The sequence below is a fragment of the Xenopus tropicalis genome, chromosome 4, assembly GCF_000004195.4.
Source record: "Xenopus tropicalis strain Nigerian chromosome 4, UCB_Xtro_10.0, whole genome shotgun sequence".
Lineage (NCBI taxonomy): Eukaryota > Metazoa > Chordata > Amphibia > Anura > Pipidae > Xenopus > Xenopus tropicalis.
This window is the reverse complement of record NC_030680.2, coordinates 90,993,893-91,015,891: the sequence shown is the minus strand read 5'-3', so window position 1 is coordinate 91,015,891 and position 21,999 is coordinate 90,993,893. Positions and strand designations below refer to the sequence as shown.

The following is a 21,999-nucleotide window of genomic DNA, read 5'->3' as shown; positions in this document are numbered from 1 at the left end:
CCTATTTGTGGCTACCATGTTGAGTCCTATTTCAGGACATGTGCCTGATAGTAGTTGGGTTATGTAAGCAAGCACACGGAGAGCTCAAGCTTATTCAGTTGCTCTTGGGGGGAAAAAAGTGGGTCCCAGGATCCATCACTAAAAGGAGGGTGGGTGCTGGTTGATGAGTAGTCACATATTAACATGAATTTATAAGGAGCCTGCAAATTCCCCAGTACTATACAATACAAGGGACTATATATTGAACATTGCTAAAATATTGCCCAATATAGTATAGTTATTAGGGCCCTGCTCACTAGAGTTAACAATCTAAATGACTCTAATTTTATAGTATAATATTTTGAGTTCAGTGGAATGTCTACAATTTACAATGTAGATTGTGGAATTTTGTGTGTTGTGGCATTGCAATCTACAGTGTGCTTCTTTCCTATACAAGTCAATAATCAAAATAAAACTACACGTTTTGTATTAGCATACATTAGGCAAATGAAGATTTAAAAATAAGTTGCGTTTTTATGCAATAAAATGATGTTTATTGTACCATATTTCTCTGTACTTTGAAAAGCATTCGTCCTCCGTTTCTAAGTATGTAGAGCCACATACCCCTGAATTAGAACACAAAATGTTGAAAATTGCTTGGCAGTTAATACCAACACTTCTGTCAGAATAACCAAGTAATTTAATTTTACTATGTTCTAATGTTTTGTAGGTTTTTGACTTGTTGAACAAAAAGGCAAAGCTGCGAGTATTGGAAGATGCAAAGCAAGAAGTTCAGGTCGTTGGGTTGTTGGAAAGACAAGTGACTTCTGCAGATGATGTTTTTAAGATGATTGAAGTTGGTAGTGCTTGCAGGTAAAGCGAAGGGTGTGTTGTTGTGTTTGTCTGGAATATTCCTGTATGATAGCATTTTAGCTTTTGATGTGGTGTTATGCAACATTGCAATAATCTTTTGCATCAACAGAACTTCTGGCCAGACTTTTGCCAATAGTAGCTCCTCACGTTCCCATGCCTGTTTGCAAATAATTCTGCGAAGGGGAAGTAAGCTTCATGGCAAGTTTTCCCTTGTGGACTTGGCTGGTAACGAAAGAGGTGCTGATACAGCCAGCGCTGATCGTATTACCCGCATGGAAGGAGCAGAAATAAATAGGAGTTTGCTTGCATTAAAGGTAATAAAAATGTTTTTTTTTTTTTGTTTTTTTTTTTTTTTGTGTGCGCCAAGTTGGAGAAATATGCTCACATCTGAAGATAAAGTTATCATGAGACCTGTCTTTGGGTTTCTGCCTAAAGTAATCTTGCAATTTAATTCAGATGTTAAGATTGTCCTACTGTCATGTTGCCCAGATCCCAAAACCGAGCATGAAAGACTCATACTCTGAATCTACTCTGGGCTATTTCCCACTATCTGGAACGTACAAGTAAGGCATGGTGCAAGGCTGATCCTTATGCCTAAGGACCCAAGGAAGGGTCTGGCTCCTATCTAAGGTGACAATTGACCAGTGTATTGTCTCTTGTATTGTCTTGATGTATCCTTTGGCTCATAAGGAGATCCCAAAGGACCTTAGCGCTGATTCTACCAGGGCAATAGCTGCATCCTGGGCAGTGGAAGCCATGGCTCTGCAAAAAGCTATCTGTAAGGCAGCAAGGTTTACTTTGACATCTACCTTCATTTACATTATAAACTAGATGTGTTGCATTTGCAAGAAGCAAAATTTGGAAGAAAAAAATTTAAGCCCATAGGGAGAACAATGGGAAGGTAGCAAGATAGCATCTCCAAGTCTGGCTTGGGACTCCTCCATAGCTTAACTAAAAGCAGCTCTAACGTGTAGCACTGGCTCCTTCTGAAAGCTCAGTCTCAAACACAATGCACTGAGATGGCTGCCTACACACCAGTATTACAACTAAAAAAAATAAAAAAATTTGTTGGTTTAAAGGGGAAGGAAAGTCTAAGTCACTTGGGGGTGCCAAAATTTTAGGCACCCCCAAGTGACTTAGATCGCTTACCTTGTACCCTGGGCTGGTGCCCCTGTTAGGAGAAAAAAGCACCAGCCCAGGGTACCTGTAGGAAGTGCTTCCTCCTTCCTTTCTCTTCTGCCGGCGAAATCCGTCGGCCGGCGCATGCGCAATAGAGTGAAAAGCCGACTTTCTTGTTTAAGTTCGGCTTTTCACACTACTGCGCATGCGTGCGCTAGCGAAAAGGAAGGAGGAAGCGCTCACTGCTACCCCGGGCTGGTGCTGTTCTCTCCTTTTGAGTTTAAGAGGCGGGAATTTCCCATTGTTGGTGAATGTTACCATGAAGAGTTACTTGGAAATAGAGATTTTTTTTTTTTATCTTACTGTAATTTCTATTTAAGAAATTCAGTTGTTTCCTTTGAATTTCTTAAAGAAAATATTACATTAAAGTAACGAATTCATCTATATATAAAATTATGTCCATCGGAGGCAATTGCCTTGGTGCTAAGTGATGTTGGAAATATAAAAAATAATGGAGCACACCTGGTACTTAACAGGTGAGCAAATAAAAAAAAAAAAATGTCCCATTTTAGCCCCTCGGGGACCTTCATCTAGGTGGTATTTAAACTTCACTAACAAGAACACTCATCAATTTGCTTTATCTGATGAGTTAACTATTTTAAACAACTGTTTGAGGTGGGCACTTAGGGTTGTATCTATTTTTTTTTTTTTTTTTGTTTAAACAACATTTTTTTCCCTGTTCTGTTAGGAATGCATACGTGCTTTGGGACAGAACAAGTCACACACCCCTTTCCGGGAAAGTAAACTTACTCAAATTCTTCGAGATTCTTTTATAGGAGAGAATTCAAGAACATGCATGGTAATTATCGTTTATAACATTCCATCTCCTTCAACAATTTAGAGGCAAAGGTAAAAACTAAGTAAGCTTTATCAGAAAGGTCTATGTGAATACAGCCATAAACACCGCACTGAGTTCTCTGTCAAAAGATTTGTTGTCGGTGTTCCTCTGCCAGAGACACGCTCTCTTCCCTCTCCCCTGTTCCTCCTCCCTCAGGAATGCTAAGAACTCACTCCCCCCCCCCCACTAGGAATGTGGATCTGAGCCAATCAGCAGGAAGCTTCCTCATAGTCTTACAAACTGAGCATGTACATCGGTCTGGGTCTTGGTGCAGGAGCGAAGCAAGAGGACCCTCTCAAGACAACTTCGGGTGACTGCGGGACATTGCATCGACGCATATGCCATCCCACTGGCAATTTACTTTCCAGCTGTTGGGATGGCATAGCGGGGAGATTATTCGCCCACAACAACTAAGATTTGTCACGGGGCGACTAATCTCCCGTGTACCACTGCCCTAAGGCAGTGTCAGAATATATGTTAGATTGCAGGAAGGGATCATGTCTGATGCTTTTGAAGTAGATAATTCAGTTATCTGTATACAACCCCTTCCCACTTTGTGAAGTTTTTTTTTTTTTTTTTGGTGGAAGGTCATTCTCTATGCAATGGTAATTTTAATTATATACTCTTGTCTAAGCTAACCCTACTCCAATCCGTTATGAACAGCCAGACTCTTTCTCTTCCCGACCCACAAGTGCTGCCAGTCCCTGCATTAGATACCAGTCATGCACAAAATTCAAGATTCTTGTACTCTTACAAAGAGCTCAACAGTGTCGCATCACCATACATGACCTCTTGAAAATCCAGAGAGCCAGGGGTGCACTTGGTATTTAGTCTTCTGTAGCCATCTGGAATTCTTTTAGTGCCATTATCCCAGAACCTCCATGCATTTATTGTATTGTTAATCAGAGGTATAAGAGATTCATGCAAAATGTCTGCATTAACCACCACATATATGCGCATATAGGTTTACCAGCAAACCAAGGGGCATCAGGAGAGCTTCACCAGACATGGTTTACATGTCAAGGGGTCCCCACTGGTAGTTGCAGTGTGGCCTTTGTACCTGTCCTAATATATCTGTATCTATGAAAGTTTTTTTTCAACCCATTGAAGAAAACTAAGGTCCAGTGCACCTGCAATTAATTATAAAATTGTTGCCGTTGTTTCCCTAAATTAAACTGTTAGAAAGCGTGATATGTCAGGAATATTTGTTTTTATTTTTGGGAAAACTGGCAACAGTTTATCAAATTAATGGCATTTCCCCTAACTTAGTTTGCCTGATTCAATAACTTGTTTCATACTGGCTGATACAATACTGCAGCTGATTCAAAAACAGGACTGTTGTGCAGGTAATAAGTATGTTGGCATACAAAATTATATAGCCTTCAGACAGGTGAGTTTGTAATACTCAAGCAGTTTTAAATCCGCCTATGTATGTTTTACTTTTAGAGCTAACCATTCTTGAATACAGAGAGCAATTACTTGTCGCCACATTATAATCTCCATTTGACACATTACACCCTGGGTGAGGTATTTTAATCACTATAATGTGGTTACTGGAAAAAGTTAAGTGTTATAGCATTCTTTGAATCCGCATAATGGATGATGGGGTGGGGAGTGCAGATATTAGCATATTGCTAAGGCTATATTCCTAGTTAATTGTTTTATTTGTAAATGTATTGCCTATTGAAAGCAGTATCTCTGGCTTTTAATGTTCTCTGCACTCTGAAACAGTATTAAAATTTTACTTATTTTGATAGATCCAGAGGAGACCCAACTTACTCTTTTCATAAAAGGGAAGGTGAAAAGGAGGAATAAATACTGATTTTATTTGAAATCAAGTTTATAATTTAAAGAGATACTGACACCATAAATTAAACCTTTTTTTACGTCGATAATAACATTGTATTTGCATGCTATTTATAATTTTGCCTTAAGTAACAATTGCTTACAAAAACCGTCCTATCGGTGCCAAAATGATCAAACATGCTCTATAGGTAACTTTTACACTGTACAATGTACAAGGTTACTTGTACATTTTAATATTTTGAAGGGTAGTTTTTTTTTTTTTTAGTGTCGGTATCACTTTACCTTTCCAATGTTTTTAAAGTTACAGTAGTGATACCCACTGGACCGGTGGGCCAACCTCTGCACATCACTTGCGGGTCACAGGTGGGTTCGGGTTGAGTGCTTCCGCTCACGCGAACACTGATCTTACTGTAATTGAGCTTGGTTCCAAAGACTGGTTCACCCAAAGTGGGCCACTGGACCCTCACAAGCTACAATACTTGGGCCCCTTTGGGGGCAGGAGGGCTGCCCCACAGTACGTGTAGCTTCTGTTATTTCTGTTATGTCTTTTCCATTAACCACCAGTTCTGGAGTGAATATCGCTTGCTTACAGCCATGGAATTCTGCCTGTAGACATCTCAGAGTCATATTGGTACAGGGGCTATTTCTTAAATCCACATGTTTGGTTAAAAAATTGAGGCTTTAAAATGGTTGGTTTCAAAGAATAGGATCCGTTTTGTGCTCCACCAAGATTACCCTGAACTGCCATTGTTTATATTTACAGCAAGTTAGTGTATTATGTTGCCTTATATTTAGAGTTTCACATCTTTTCTATTTGTAGATTGCTATGCTTTCACCTGGATTTAACTCCTGTGAATATACCCTCAACACTCTAAGATATGCAGACAGGTACATGCACGGTTTTTTTTTTGTTTGTTTTTTTTTCGACTTACATGCTTAAATGAACATGTTTTTAATGTACAAGTTTTGCCCCTTCTGATTTTGCATAAAATTTGAGGAGTCATTGTTTAAAAATAACAACTAGCACACAGCTTGCAATTTTCCCCAATTTTCTTTTATTGTTCAGAGTCAAAGAGCTTAGTCCACAAAACGCTGAAACTAATGATGATAATCTGCAGATGGAGACAGAGGATAGTGATGGATCGCATGCCTCTATAGGAGGTTTACAGCTTCAGGATGATGTATGTATTTGTTCACACTACTCATTCACATAGAAAAAATTTCATTCTGTTTGTCGTTTTAATTATGTAGTGTTACGAAGTCTAAATTCCTTCACTTCTCTTGAGTATCTGCATATGCAATGTCGCTACATTTGAACAAATCCAATAACAATGAGATCTCTTTAATTATAAACAGTCTAGAGCAGGGCTATCGAACTTCTTTGGTATCGAGGGCCAGAATTTTTCTGGCCTACATGGTGGAGGGCCGATAATGGAAGCCAGTTTTGACCACTCCCCTTTCTTAAACCGCACCCACTTCAAATCACACCCATGTTTATCACAAGAACTTTTAAGACCATATCCACATGGTGGATGCACAGGAAAAACCCAAATGGTTGGAGTTCATTGTAGGGTTATCATTCATATGTGAAAGAATTATATTATGTCATATTAAGACATAACGTTAAATCCATATGCCTCCTCCTCCCCTGTGAATAGCACAGCAACCCCCAGCACATACATATACACATTTAGGGACTATATAATAACTATTATTCCAAATGGTAACAACCTCCCAGAACATGCCCCTGCCAGGTTCCCCTCACACAGGCCGGATAAGGCAGGCAAAGTATGGCACACACCGGCAGCATAGGGCAGTACATACAGTGACACAATCCTGGCATTGCTCTAAAGTCTGTCTGAGGTGTGAACAACGTGGGGGCTTACAGTCTGAGCCTGAGGTGTGGATAATACAGGGGGTGAACAATACATGGACTAAAAGATGTGAACAGCACAGGGGATTAAGTCCGTTAATCTCTGTATTGATACCATTTAAATTTTACACAAAAGTAAGAAGTCACAGCAGCCAGACAGGTGGAGGGCCACAGAGGGGGGCCAGTCTGCGGGCTGCCAGTTGGACAGCACTGGTCTAGGGTAAAAAAAAAAAAATTGTTCCTTGCTTCCCTTCCTACCTTCCTATCACTGTTGTACCTTTTGCATATGCAGTCTTACATGGTGAATTAACCTAAAATATTTTATTCTATTAGTTCCTGCTAAAAGATGAAGAGCTGTCAACTCATATCAACAGTTTTCAGGATGCTCTTAACCGTGTTGGTGAGCTAGAAGAGAAAGCTGTAGAAGAGCTTAGAGAACTTGTACAGGTAACCATTACCTGTAGCCTTTTGTTGGTAACGTTCAAGCTAAGCAGAATTTATATTATGGCATTAAATCTTGCTCAGTTGGTATAATGTTGGGCTAGGTACCAAACATTTTATTAGTTACTTACCTTGACATGATAGCATGGTTCCTCCATAATTCTATTTACTCCGATAATTGTTATAGGTCATGCTTAGAGCAGTAGAATGATAGTTAAACTATAGAGGGGGCAATATAAAACACACACACACACACACACACACACACACACACAATATCAAATAGATACTTCCCATGTGCAAACTTGGAAGTTTTTTTTTTGTTTTGTTTTTTTTGTTTATTTGAGGTCTGTGGGGTGCTGTAACTAAACACAAATATGCACAGTGCCTTAAATGGTTTGTTTTTGTGCTTTACCCTCAGTGACCTGTAAAGTAAAACATAACGTTTTGCTGTTTGCCTTGGGTTCTAATGACTTGTTTTTAAAGGACATGTCAACCCAAAAAAAATTTTTTTGCCTAATAAAAGAAAAAAACATAACTAAGCAACTTTCCAATATAAGTGTATTGATTTTTTTAGTGCTTTAAAGTTATTTGGAAATTTAATTGCTATTGAAGGCAACATTTATTAAAAATAAATTAAAAATCTCTTAAAATTACTCTCTATAGCCCTGGGAATAACTTACCTTTCTTCCTGCATTCAGATTTATTGTTTTCTATATTATTGCCAGTTCAGATACAGCTCTTTTACTGACTTTCTAGTCTATCTTAAAGCACTGCCTCCTTTTGCTTTCTGAGCATTCAATCTCTCTCCAACTATAATGACCTTGCACTTCTGCAGTTTGCCAGATTAATTTTAATTGAAGCAGAGGCAGTTAGCATGCCCAGTAGGCACCTCTTCGAAGTCTTCATAGAAGGGGAGAGAAGGAGTGCTAAGAAAGCAGAAGGGGTGAAGCTTCATGCTAGATAAGGAAGTCCGTTAAAAAAGCTGCAGTTCAGCTGCTTGTAAAAGAGAAACAATAGAAATCTGCATTCAGGGAGAAAGGTATGCTATTCAGGAACCTCCTGGTTATGACTCGACTACCAATGTTGCAAAAGCCAGTCTCCTCCAGAAAGACAGGTCTGTTTTGTCTTACATTGTTTCAAAAGCCAGAGGAACCAGGGTAGAGAATGGAAAAAAAAAAAACAAAACCCGCTATCTCTTTATAAAAAAAAAAATAAAATAAAATATATATATTATATATCATATCATTAGAATTTCAAACTTAGATTTTGCAAAAATGAACCCAACGTAACCCAGTCATACATGACTAAGAACTGTAAAAGAACTGTTGCACATCATGAATCCACTGAGTGCTTGATTTCTTGAATTTTTTCATACTTGCCAACAGAGAGAGCCAGAATGGACGAACTTGTTGCAAACGACTGAGCAACCAGATTACGACCTGGAGAATTTTGTAATTCAAGCAGAATACCTCATCCAGGAGCGCTCTAAAGTTTTAATTTCTTTGGGAGGTAAGGAAAAGGGTTGGAGTAAACTAGGAGGGGTTTGCTTGCTAAATTGCTATGTGACTAGACATTTTATAATAGACCCCACTAACAAAGACAGCAAATTAGGGGAACCAAGTTACTGGCAAGCTGGGTGGAGGTGATGTTGGTGGGAGTTGAGGAGGGAGTATGCACTCCTGACACACACTTATGGCTTTACATCAATAAATTATATGCTGGAAAAACTGGATAAAAAATGTTGAGGTGCTCAAGGGTAAATTAACCTAAATACAGTCAAAAGAAAACTCATAGCTATGGCACACCCTTTATTCTCAATTTATAGCTTTATTTTATAGCATCTTCTTTTTAAATTATTTTAAAGTTAATTTAACTGAATCTGGAACTTGTGGAAAGTGTAGATAAAGTTGTGGGATTAATTTTCTTTAAAGACTCTGGCACACGGGCAGATTAGTTGCCCGCAACAAATCTCCCTTGTCGCGGGCGACTAATCTCCCCGAAATGCCATTCCACCGGCGAAAATTTAAGTTTCCGGTGGGATGGCTTACACGGCGCCGCGATTTCCCCAAAATTGCGGAAATTGCCATGAGATTTACATTTTCGCTGGTGGGATGGCATTTTGGGGAGATTAGTCGCCAAATTAGGCGACATCTCTGTGTGCCAGAGACCTAAATAAAGCCTGAGCACCTTGTGTATTGTGCCTGAGGTGCACTTAATCATAGGTCTATAATTGATTGTCCTTTATCTGCTCAATATACTGTAAGGCCTGGGGCAAGAACACCTGGACCTTCACAGTACATCTGGTCAGTTATCCACATTTAAATTACTGGTGTTCTGCATTCATAGACATTTTGTACATATATTTAACCTTCCAAAAATATTTTGTGATCTGCAAGTTTACAGGTGACATGGAAATGAGGGGGAAAAAAAGGACACTGTAACTTTAAAAGGAGGAAGTATTTTAGTAAAACACACGAGGTGGGGCGTTATGGGAGCACTCCAAGGCAAAGTAAAAATATATAAGCACTAAGGAAGTGTAACTGATCTGGCCAAATTAGCTACAAGCATACAAAAGAGAGGGGTTGATCAATGCACATTCTCTGGTCCCCTGTTTCACTAGTCATTTAGTATATGCAAGTGCATGTATTTATAACAGGGGTTTTTAATTACACAGTTATGATTATAACATTGACAAGCAGAGGACACGCATGTATGTGTGCCTATAGTGAGTGATGAGTGGCCATCAATATTTTGGCTTTTATCTGGATACTTTCTAAGGATAATTTGGCTATTTTACTCTGAAGGCTAATATTACTGTTAATTGTTTGTATTTAAAGACTGACTCAAAGTAAGATGAAATAAAAGTGCTAAGGTTATCAGATTATGTGACTAATCTGGGATGTACGGATTGCATTTAATTCTTAGCAGCATACATATCACTGAATTTTTAGCTTATCTGGAAACTTTAGTAATAGGTTCATTCTGCAACCACACTTGGGTGGATGTATCTGTTTACACTAAAACTTTGATTCCCCCATGTTGCCCTTTAAATTGTTTTTTTTTTAAATTTCTTATAAATGATGATCTTGCTTTGCAGATAGTATAAATTCCCTGCGTCTTGCCCTGCAAGTGGAGGAACAGGCCAGCAAGCAAATAAGTAAAAAGAGAAGATTCAATAAATAATGTAAAATGAACTATACCATTTCTGTTAATTTTATAAATAACAATTTGTGTTTGTCTGATTTTATTGTATCTATTTTTACTCTTCCTACTTGTATTTGTTAAATTCGAGTACTTTAAATAAAGTGTGTCTGTGTATATATACTGTTGCATAACTTGTGGTAACCAGGACATTTTACAGAGTTCACATTTTTTAAATGCAGGACTCGGAATGGTGCCAATAAATTATTTTAATTTACTCCCTGTACTTTTTCAGTAGTGGTAAGCAATCTGCAAATTTTAACTGTTGCCCTTCCTGGCATGAATCCAGATCAGGTCAGGGTGGATTATGGATAGTATTATCTTAAGTCAGTTAATGCCCCAGTATTCTGTACATTCTTCAGGGAATGTGAAGCATAAAGGACCTTGGCCACCCAAGCCTCCTTTAGTGTCAGGACTCTACTGCCCATCAAATGGCTTTCCTGGAGGAGAAACCGATCTGGGTATATTTCTTTTTAGTCCAAACAGCAAAGCTCTGCAAAGTTAGTATTTTTTTTTATGAAGTTTCTAAAAAAATCTTACATGAAGCCTGCTGAGGCTCCGGATCACACTGCGTTGCACAGGGCAGGTCAAGTCTCTTGTGTGTCCCCCCCCATGCTCGCACCCAAAGTGACGTGGCGGAGATGTGCTGCACAGGTGAGTAAGCAGTGCGAAAATCCTTGGCAAGTATAATAGCCAGGGCTTAAGATCTATAGTTAAATTATTAAATGTATGGATATATTTCTACATATATGTAAGTGTATTGATAGGTCTGTATTTGTATGTGTATATGCACTGGGGTCATTTGGAGGGGTTGAACGTGATAGACTTTTTTTTTTTTTTTTTTTAACCATCAGATAGCATTTTAAATTTAAGATGGAAAAAGACAGAATTAAAAGACAAGTAATACAAAATAAAGGCTAATTGAAAAGCCGGCAAAAATATTAAAGGGTAATTTGCCAGGGTTGTAACTATCCGCTAGAAACAGCTCACCTTTTAAAAAAAAAAAAAAAAAAAAAAAAAGTAATAGAAATATATACATCGGGGAATATAAGTATTGAATACGTCAATGTATTTCTTAGTAATTATATTTCTAATGGGACTACTGACATTAAATTAACACCTGATGTTGGTAGCAACCCAAGTAGTCCATACATACAAAGAAATCAAAACAAACAAGTATTTAAATTATGTGTAATAAAGTGAACAAGTATTGAACACAAAGAAAAGGAGGTGCAACAAGGCATGGAAAGCCAAGAAATCAGCTAAAATCTGTCTGTATTTAGAAAGCGTGTGTGTATTTCACACTGTAAAAGTTCAGAATTCTTGCATTTGCCCTCTGTAACAATATCCCCTAAAGTTTTAATACCCAATTGAGCCCATCTAGCAATATCCGGAAGTGCGTGGAAATAAGGCGGGTAATTGTTACCCCATTGTGGGGCCCTGGGAGACCAATATCATATACAAAGTAATTTTTTTTTGTCAGTCACAAAGCACCTTGTCGCATTTAAAGTTATACAGGTATAGGACCAGTTATCCGGAATACCCTTGGTCCAGAGTATTCTGGATAAGGGGTCTTTCCGTAATTTGGATCTCCATACCTTAAGTCTACTAAAGAATCAATAAGACATTAATTAAACCCAATAGGATTGTTTTGCATCCAACAAGGATAAATTATATCTTAGTTGGGATCAATTACAAGGTACTGTTTTATTACTACAGAGAAAAAGGAAATCATTTTTAAAATTCTGAATTATTTGATTAAAATGTAGTCTATGGGAGACGGGCATTCCGTAATTCGGAGCTTTCTGGATAACGGGTTTCCGGATAAAGGATCCCATACCTGTACTTTACTACTTTCTTATACTTGCATCTTTACTGAATGTTTATTGCCAGAATCATGTGCTGAGTCTGCATATGTTTATAAACATAACTAAGAGAAGAGAGTGTCACGATCGGTATCCCAAAACAGCTGCCTTTCACGTCGGGAGGAGCCCTTCGCTACTCTGATGCCACCAGGACTTAAAGTGAGAGACCCAAGGAGAGAGTTCTGAGCAGGCAAGGGAACCAAATGTGTGGCAGGAAGATGGGGAATAATTTGGAGTAGTCTGGGACGGGCCGGGGTCAGCAACGATCAGCGCAGTACGAAATTGGAATCCAGGAGAATAGTCAAAACAGGCAAAGGTCGGTTCAGGTAGCTGAGGGGGCCACCGGACCCCTAGGTTTATCAGGACACCTGGCATGGAACTGTCGTACAAGACGGTCTGCCCGTACATCAGATGCTGGAACCCAAGACCTCTCTTCGGGGCCATTACCTTTCCAGTGTACCAGATATTGTAGCTTACCCCTAGAGAGGCGGGAGTCCATTAACCTTTGTACCACATAATCAGGCTGTCCTTCAACAGAAATGGGAGGAGGAGGAGACCTCTGCTGAACCACCCTAGCAGGCTTCAACAAAGAGACATTAAAAGAATTAGAAATTTTGAGTTCGGGAGCAAATTTGGTAGACAAAACCTTCAAAGGAACATTTTTAGAAGAAAACCAGATTCTTTCACCAATCTGATATTCTGGTGAGGCTTTGTGACGCTTATCAAAGGCTTTCCTTTGAACAGCTACTGCAGTAGATGATGAATTTTGAACTTTTTGCCAAATGTTAGAAAAATGATTGACTAAAGAATTAACAGCGGGCACATCAGAAGACAAAGTAGAAAAGAAAAAAACTTTGGGATGGTAAACAAAGACAACAAAAAAATGGGGATTCCCTAGTGGATGAGTGAGCGGAATTATTGAATGCAAATTCGGCCCACAGAAGGATATCAGCCCAAAGGGATTGATTACTGGAGACATAACATCTGAGGTACTGCTCCAGAGACTGATTTGTCCTTTCCGTCTGCCTGTTCTGTGGATGATAAACTGTGGAGAAGGACAAATCTGTGCCCATCAGTAAACGGAAAGCCCGCCAAAACCTTGAAACAAACTGAACCCCCCCCCCCCTTATCAGAGATTATATTCAGCGGAGCACCATGGAGCCAAAAATATCAGACAAGAAATGTTCTGCAGAGGACTCTGCATGGGACCTCTCTTAGTAAGGGCAGTGATTGGGTAGAATAATTTTTAATAAATTGCCTGTAGTAATGGGTAAAAACTAAAGACCTTTGAATGGCCCGCAGGGGAGACTTCAAAAATGCACTTCTCGATCTTAGCATACAAATGATTCTGCCTTAATCTAAGTAAAACTTCCTGAACATGGGCATGATGATCAAAATCAAGATATCATCTAGGTATACTACTACAGAACGACCTAGAAGATCACGGAAAATATTGTTTACCAATTCCTGGCAGGGGCGTTACATTGTACGAACCTCTCAGATCAAGCTTAGAAAAGATAGTAGCTCCCTTAACTCTATCAAAGAGCTCAGAAATCAAGGGAGGGGAATTACGATTCTTAATTTTATTTAGACCTCTATAATCAATACATGGGTTAAGACCCCCATCTCTGTGTAAAAGAAGCTGGCACCTGCAGGAGAAGAGGATGGTCTTATAAACCCTCTTTCCAGATTTTCTTTGCTATACCATAGCCTGAGTCTCAGGCAGAGGTAGAGGGTAAGTTCTTCCTGTAGGAGGAGAGGAACCTGGGATTAAGTCTATGGCACAATCATATGGCCTGTGTGGAGGAAGGGTTTCAGCTGCTTTTTTAGAGAAGACATCAGCAAATGGGGAGTAAGGGGAAGGCAATCCCTCTACCGAAGTAGCAGCAAGAAACTGAGAGGGCTTTATACATGTTCCCTGGCAATGATTTCACCATTGAAGTACCCTACTGGACAGCCAGTCAATTCAGGGATTCTGCCTCCTTAACCAGGGGAGGCCTAAAATCACAGGGATATGTGGACAATTTATAATGAAGGAAATTTGCTCAGCATGAAAAGAACTTATAGTCATGAAATATTCCACAGACTTGGAGGATATAAAACCACAGCCCACAATAGCTAGCAAGTTGACTGGAAGAGACAGGAAGCTTGGGTATAACATGCCTGCGGGCAAAGTTAACATCTAAAAAGTTTCCTGCTGCCCCAGAATCTATTAATGCGGAACTTCCCACAGACGTCTCACCCCATCCCAAAGGGACCAGAATAATAATTTTAGAAGAATATTGTTGGGGAGTAGAAATGACATAACCCAAGCAGGACTCCCCAGACCTGCTTTAGGCTCTGTTGTTTCCAGGCCTTTTGGGACAAGTGTTACAGAAGTGACCCCTATCCTCACAGTATAGACACAACCTGTTAGCCTGCCTACGACCCTTTTCTTCAGAAGATAAATGGATAGAACCCAACTGCATAGGTTCTTCTGAAGGCCTAGAGGGAAACACCTTGGGTTTGGGTACAATTTCTGCAGGAAAGGTTAGTGGAACAGCTGCAGCAATCCTCTCCTGACGTCTCTCCCTATGTCTCCTATCAATCTGTATGGCAAGATGCATCAGGGAGGACGGAGCAGGAAAATTTATCAAACTATCTTTTACGGCATCAGATAGCCCCACTCTAAACTGACTTTGTAAGGCAGTATCATTCCAACCCGTCTCTACCGCCCAACGGCGGAATTCAGTACAATAATCCTCGACCTGTCGTTTACCTAGTTTTCAGGCTGAGAACGGGATCCCTTTTTGAATAATGGCACCACATTAGCAATTTGCCAGTCTTTCTGTACCGTGCCAGACCTCAATGAATACTGAAAAATTAAGTGAAGAAGTTTTGCAATCACATAGCTAAGCTTGTTTAAAACCCTGGGAATCTGGTCCTGAACCTTTGTTTACATTTACATGTTCAAGTCTTTCTTAAATTTCCTCCTGAGTGACCCATGCATCAGTAGTTATATTACTAGTATTAGGTCTATTAAAAGGGAAGCCTTAATTAGCTGGCTCCTCAGGGTTATATAAGAAGGTGGATAAAAAAATTGGGTTCCTTTGCCCTGACCCCATAGATATGTTTAAGCAGGTCTGAAAATAGTTTATTCTATAACATACTAAAATCTAACAAATTACCACCTTAAAGGAACAGTAATACCAAAAACTGAAAGCAGTGACACACAGGGAAATTAGTCGCCATGTGACAAATCCTTGTTGTCGTGGGCGACTAATCTCCCTGCAATGCCATCCCACCGGCTATAATGTAAATCACCGGTGGGATGGCATACGCGGCGCCAATCTCTAGAACAGTGTGTGAACAAAAAGGATAGGGGTACTCATTTTTTATGGTAACTTTATTCATGTGGCCAGAGCATTGCAGAGACCAAAGGACATACTTAAACTACAACAATTGGAGAAATGTAAGTACCAATAACTAAGCTCTTCATCACCATACTGTGCAGGACTTTAAGCTTTAATTCATATATAGGAAAGATCCCATCAATAACAATGGCTGCACTGGAAAGAATGTAGTCATACTCACTACGTAGCGAAAGGGAGCCAGCATTCCCTTAATTAAAAAATTATGAATTTGAATGTTAACGCTGATGCACCATGCCATGTATCATATGATGGGCACAATTTAGCTTTACTCATTTAATGTGTATGCTGCAAGAAGTACACATGCATGTTTAGCACACCATGCAGAGCCAATGGCAGATGGCTAAATTGCACTAATCGTGTAACTTAACCTGTTTCATTTTTAATTTTAGCAAATGATGGGGTCTCCCACTTAGGCAGGCACAGAAGAGTGCATAACAAATGCTCTTTTACTCAGATTGCGTGAAAGTAAGACTGACATTTGTGGGGGACATTTACTCTATAACCCCTTAAACTATTGCTAACCTTGTTTCAGGTACAACTGACCTAACCAAATATTAGATCTCTGACAGCAACTCTACAATCAAAAACAAAACACGTTTAAAGCAAAGCGCAACATATTAATGACGTAGCTGCTTGCAATCTCGCGAGATTATAGAAGTAACAAACTTTCCCGAAATCCTTTGCGTTTCCTCTTTCCAGCCAGCGCCTGAGAATGGGTAAGTCATGGCGGCTATGCGTCTACGAAAGTCTGCATTGCAATCTATATCCATCTCCTCGTTTGGCGGGCATCTGCTGCTCTTTCGTCGTGGGAAATTATAGTTGAGATTCATCGAAACCCATAACCGTAAGAAGTGGGAGAAAATTGTATAGCTGCTCCGTCACTTACTACACCTATGCCAGAGAATGCTGATGGTGGCATTTGTCATGGCGGCTCGCGTTGTCAAGTTATACAGTGAAACAGACAGTGTTTTTTAGTATTATAACTCGGTGCTGGTGCTTTTCCGCGGTGCCAGTGTGTACGGTATTGTTACAAACAAGACGCTGGTAAGGCCTTTGCGTTGATATAACCAGTATAAGCGCTTTTTGTGCTCTTAAAATTTCCCAACATTCGGTCTCGTTAAGTAAAGAGATCCCGCTGCAGACAATGCGAACTGCTGCTTTTTTTTTAACTTCTCCTACTTATAAGTAGGATGCTGCGCAATTAAACCAATAGAGCCTTCTCATTCTTTGTTTTTTTTTTTTAAAGTGCCTGCTATTTTTTTCTCCATTGAAGACTTATGTCATTCTAATTTTTAAACAGGTATCTCAAGGGACAACTGGCACAAGCGCCGCAAGACTGGTGGCAAAAGGAAGCCTTATCACAAAAAGAGAAAGTATGAACTTGGCCGTCCTGCTGCAAACACCAAGGTTAGAATATAATACAAAAACCGCTTTGTTGCAAGAATGGTGCTATCTTAGTTTTATCATTCTTTAGTGCACCATAATGTGTATTTGGGTTTGTGCTGGCTACCTGTAACCTCTTAGTTGATTGCCTTAGCATTGTTATTGCATGCTCTGCAGGAATTCTATATTCTATAGTGTATGAAATATCTGAATGTATATATATCTTTATATGTAACTAGTCATATTTATGGCAATCTGTGATGAAAAGCTGTCCTTAGGCATGCAGTTCAGGCTGTTTTGGCCCTTGTTTTTGCTGCCTGCCAGTGATAGGCCTGTCATAGTTACACTGATGGATTGCCTTTAGATTTATACAAAGAAACTTGGTGGGTTGATATTCTGTTAACTTTCTGCTGTACAAAATATTTTAGATTGGTCCTCGCCGTATCCACACTGTGAGAGTCCGCGGTGGTAACAAAAAGTATCGTGCTCTGAGGTTGGATGCTGGCAACTTTTCATGGGGTTCAGAGTGTAAGTTAAAATATGCATTTACACATTCTTAGTCTGCATTCTATAAAGACTTGCATTTAGTCCCTGCATTTCAAACTGAAGCAATATATCCACTGGCAACATTTACAAGACTGTATGTTTTGTTTATACAAATCACTGTTTAGAGATCAAACTAGCAAGCACAATAATACTTAAATTATTGCTGCACCATCATACCAGAATATCCCCTGATCAGTGCATTCTTCCTAAAGAGAAGCATGTTCCAGGGCTTAGTGAAGTGGAATGCTTAAATGGATAGTTTGCTTTTAGTTTTACTTTTGGTATGATGTAAACAGTGGCATTTGCAGTTGGTCTTTTTAATTTAGCTTTTCAGTAGCTCTCCAACTTGAAATTTCAGCAGTTATTTGACTGCGAGGGTTTAATTTACCCTAGCCTCCATGCAATGATGTGAAGAGACTGGAAGATGAGTAGAAATGGCTAATAGGCTATTTAACATAATAAAAGTAACTAAGTTTAAGAAACATCCTTGCTGGTTTTATTATATTCTTGTAGGCTAGATACAGCTGTCCAACGAAGACCCAAGAGCCTGATCCAGAACTTGAGGTTTTTATGGCCCTAGATTGCTCTTCTCAAGAGCACCATTAACCTCCTTTGGTTGACATTGTTTTTTTTAATTTTGGGGACCCAACTTGGGCTGGACAAGTACAGGCAACACATTGTAATTTAACAATGACTTGCTAGGCTCTAGTATTTAGAAACTTTTGCTTATGGCAGATGTTTTGACTGTCACTCCTTATTCCCCATTCTTTCCCTCCAAAAGAAATTTTATTACATTTCAGCAGTGCTAATGATGACAACTTTGGCCTTATGGGGGTTTTCTATGATCTTTTTGATCTTGAATCTCTCTGTGCTAGGAAAAGTCATAGTTACTCTGACTGCGCTGCAATATTAAGGTTCAACAGTGCTGTGGTACCCAAGCAAAACATAGTGCACTCAACTCTCTTCAGAGAAGACTTAACACCATTTTATCAAAGATTGATGGAGGGAGCTAGTGCAAAGTTCTAAAGTTACATGCTGAATAGCCCAGCTCCTATGTGTAGCCATTACTAACATGCTTAATAGACTATTAAGCTGCAGCAGTAACATACTAAATGCAATTTTCATCTTTATATCTGACTGTGTATATACATATAACACTTGGATTTACCTTTTTTTTTTTGTATTTTATTTAAAGGTTGCACACGTAAAACTAGGATCATTGATGTGGTGTACAATGCGTCAAACAATGAGCTGGTTCGAACCAAAACCCTTGTGAAGAACTGCATTGTCCTGGTTGACAGCACTCCTTACAGACAGTGGTTTGAGGCCCACTATGCTCTCCCACTAGGACGCAAGAAGGGAGCTAAACTCGTAAGTGTAGCATGAAGTTTAACACATCTTTGTTGTGTGGTTTTCTGTTGATTGTTTTGGACTGTATGGGGAGCAGTGTTAATTTTTTTTTAAACTCACTCTAGTACATCCTTTGCTATGATAATAAATATGGTAGGCTTCCACCTTATGCCCAGAATTCACAAGACAAGAGTAGTCTACTTGATAACTTTCCTTTTCTTCTAGCTTCCAGAAGAATCATTGCATTTGTTTGTAAATAGATCAGTCACTGCTGGTACCTTTAGGTGGCCAAGTGGGGTCACTTAGGGCAATGGACCATGAAACGGGTAAGGGGCAATTAAAATGAAGCTGAAATGGATTTGTCACTTTTGATGAATATATACTAGGCACTTTGTGGTGCAAATAAATGTGGCCTACACAGGTCCTGTAGTTTTAATATAGCCCTTAAAGCTGGCACACTTTACACATTTTAACTTGCTGTCCTGCCATTTATTGGAAAAGCTGTTTAAAAGGCTTGGCTTCTATACCTCTATTATGATTCAGAATTGTAACACCTGCTTTTCTGTTATCTTCCAAAGAAATTGGTATTGACATGAAGTTGGGTTTTTTTTTGTCCCTTTCTATTCATGGAAGGCCTTCCTCTATCTGTCGATACATTCTTGCTTGGTTTTGCTTTAATATAGCCACAAGTGATAGTGGGTTTGAGCACCCATTCTCTATGGACCTCGATTGTTTACCATAGTGTTAAAGTTTTGCTTTCGCTAGAGCCAGGGGCCCTAATCCAAACCATACAAAACAACCCCAGCCCATTATTTGTCATTAGACTGTTTCCAATGCTTCTGCCAGTGTCCTCCAAAGGAGTCTACATCTACACCACTGGCCAGTGCTTGGCATTGTGTGTGCTGATGTGAGGTTTTGTTCATCATAGTCTTGTCCTAACCTCCAGAGGCAAATTTGAGTATGGCAGTGAGTGTTAACAAAGGGGAACATCATTTTATTAAGTATCCTAATATTTTTGGCAGTATAGTGCATTAATATCTATAGTATGGTGTCCTGTGTATAAATATTTATTTTGCATATTAGTTTTTCTTGTTGAATCTATGCCTGTTACCAATTTACATTTTAGACCCCTGAAGAGGAAGAAATCCTAAACAAGAAACGATCTAAGAAAACACAGAAGAAATATGAGGAGAGGAAAAAGACAGCAAAAATAAGCCCACTTTTGGAAGAACAGTTCCAGCAAGGCAAACTGCTTGGTAAGTGAGTTGCAATTAGGGTTATAAGGTTAAGATAACCGTTGAATGTCATAGCTTCTACAAAAGTCAGTAGCATACAGGATTTTGTTCTCGGTCTTCCAACTTGTTTCAAAACAGTGGTCACTCCTGAACTCCACTTAGATGCAGATTCTCTATTTCATAATCCTTTAGTCTGACTCTTTTTTGCAACTTCTGCATAATCATAGGCCTATGAATATACATTTACATCAGCAGGTGAAAAATGCATTAGGCTAAAGGAATATGAACTAAAGAATCTCATTTACCATATCTAAGTGCAATTACAGAATACATATAATATCTCTGAAAACAAGTTGGGAAGTTTTTCCTTCCCAGGCTGTCCAAATCGTGGCACCTGGACAACAAAGTTAGGTGTTAGTGGTGATATATATATATCTATCTTCTTGAATAGAAGTTTTGCTTTGGGTTGAAGCACTGCATAACTGAAGTTCCAGACCTTGATTGTAGCTTCTGTTAAGGGCTTATGGCATGATGCTTCTGAACCATTAATTAAAATTTGGTGAGAAGAGCTCTTCTGAAAATACTTTGGGCATTTAACTGTTGCACAAAACAGTGGTATATTTTTATGCATTGTGTTTTGCTCCACATTTTGTAACTTCCTTTTAGATAGCAGTCTAGTAATTCACTAAATGTTATCCTTTGTAAAAAGACACAACCATTGAGTTCAACCTTTTTGTCAAAATAAAAAATTCCTAACTGCAAGGTAATCCAGAAGAATGCAAAAAAATCCATAATTTTTTCAGGAAAATTCCTGATTTTAAAATGGTATTTGGACCAGTTTCTAGACCATCTTTGCGCTAAGAGCTTATTTTACTAAAGCTTTAGGCAAAGAATTCAACAAATTCACACTTTACTATAAGACTTTAATGCTACCTGAACCTATAATATGCACATAGAACCTCATTTCTAATCTGAGTGGGTGCTGTTTGCTAGAATGGCCATAGGTCAATAAATTTAGTTTATTGTATAGTTCCTTCATATATTTATAAACTCAAAGGGGATCCTTTTAGTGACTCTTGCCTGTAATAATTACCAACATGGACAAAATTTCTTCATTATAAGCCGTAATATGCCTTTTCAGCACTAAATGCCAAAATTGTACTTGCATATTGAGGATGTCTTACCAGTGTTAGGTAAAGGGGTAAAATTACCCTCCCTCTCAAGTCTATGCCATGAGCTGCTTATCCACAAATACCCCCTCCGTTTTGTTCACCGTTAAGGATTTGTTTAACCTAGTCCTATTAGGGTGTATGTGGCTTGCCTATTAAATGTAAGGCTATGCACAGATTTATCAACATTAAATCTCATCTGCCAGCTTACTGGCAGTGCTTTGTCTAGATCTTTGTTCAAAGATGCCACATCCTTGATACAATTTTTTGGCCTTTATAGTTATTAGCAAACACCAAAGGTTAACAAAAAATGGGTTTCAGTAGCTTTGTTTTGTTCTGTATGTCTACAATGTAAAGAAAGTTTCACTTTAGCTGTGCTTGGAGTGTCTGTCCAGGTGCACTGCAGTAGTGCTTCACACTGTCATTTGCCCTGTATCATGTTGTAATAGTGGAGAATTCCCTCTCCCTTGTTAAGGCAAAATAGAAATGTACTTAGATGCTGGAGTTAATCAGTTTCCTTGTAGTACCAGCACAGGGGCACATTGCCTAACCTGAGCAAATAAGACAATTTAATAGGGTTTGTGATGTATGTTACATTTATTACAAAGCACCTATGTTTGCTTCTATAACCATTTGGTTTTGTGTTTTTTTTTTTTTTTTTTTTTTTCCAGCATGCATAGCCTCCAGACCGGGACAGTGTGGTAGAGCTGATGGTTATGTACTGGAAGGGAAGGAGTTGGAGTTCTACCTGAGAAAGATCAAGGCCAAAAAGGGGAAATAAACATGTTACCACACTTATCATCAAATAAATGTTATTAAAACAAGCTTTTAAATCGTGTATTGTG

At 39.0% G+C, this 21,999-nt stretch overlaps 2 protein-coding genes and 1 non-coding gene across 4 annotated transcripts in view; all 3 read left to right on the top strand.

Annotated features, from left to right (window-relative positions):
* The window catches only part of kif2c (kinesin family member 2C), a 32,645-nt gene extending 22,235 nt beyond the window's left edge, over positions 1 to 10,410 (top strand). Inside the window, exons 14-21 of one of the 2 annotated variants that reach the window (XM_031900011.1) lie at positions 710 to 852; positions 962 to 1,166; positions 2,720 to 2,830; positions 5,496 to 5,563; positions 5,742 to 5,856; positions 6,882 to 6,995; positions 8,378 to 8,501; positions 10,090 to 10,410. In XM_031900011.1, coding sequence (XP_031755871.1) covers positions 710 to 852; positions 962 to 1,166; positions 2,720 to 2,830; positions 5,496 to 5,563; positions 5,742 to 5,856; positions 6,882 to 6,995; positions 8,378 to 8,501; positions 10,090 to 10,175 — 966 coding nt within the window. In that variant the 3' untranslated portion in view covers positions 10,176 to 10,410. The remainder of the gene's footprint in view (positions 1 to 709; positions 853 to 961; positions 1,167 to 2,719; positions 2,831 to 5,495; positions 5,564 to 5,741; positions 5,857 to 6,881; positions 6,996 to 8,377; positions 8,502 to 10,089) is intronic. The other variant, NM_001006855.1, reaches the window with a different exon arrangement.
* A 6,361-nt stretch (positions 10,411 to 16,771) lies between these two features.
* On the top strand, positions 16,772 to 21,987 carry rps8 (ribosomal protein S8; the record flags this gene model as incomplete). Its single annotated transcript, NM_001016566.2, is given in 5 exon segments — positions 16,772 to 16,878; positions 17,283 to 17,382; positions 18,596 to 18,771; positions 19,877 to 20,006; positions 21,826 to 21,987. Coding segments are annotated over 5 exon segments (623 nt in total), but the record flags the coding sequence as incomplete, so codon positions are not given.
* LOC116410644 lies at positions 17,107 to 17,210 on the top strand. Its single transcript, XR_004222558.1, has one exon. It is a non-coding gene; the product is annotated as a small nucleolar RNA SNORD46 (small nucleolar RNA).
* Positions 21,988 to 21,999: the final 12 nt, after the last annotated feature.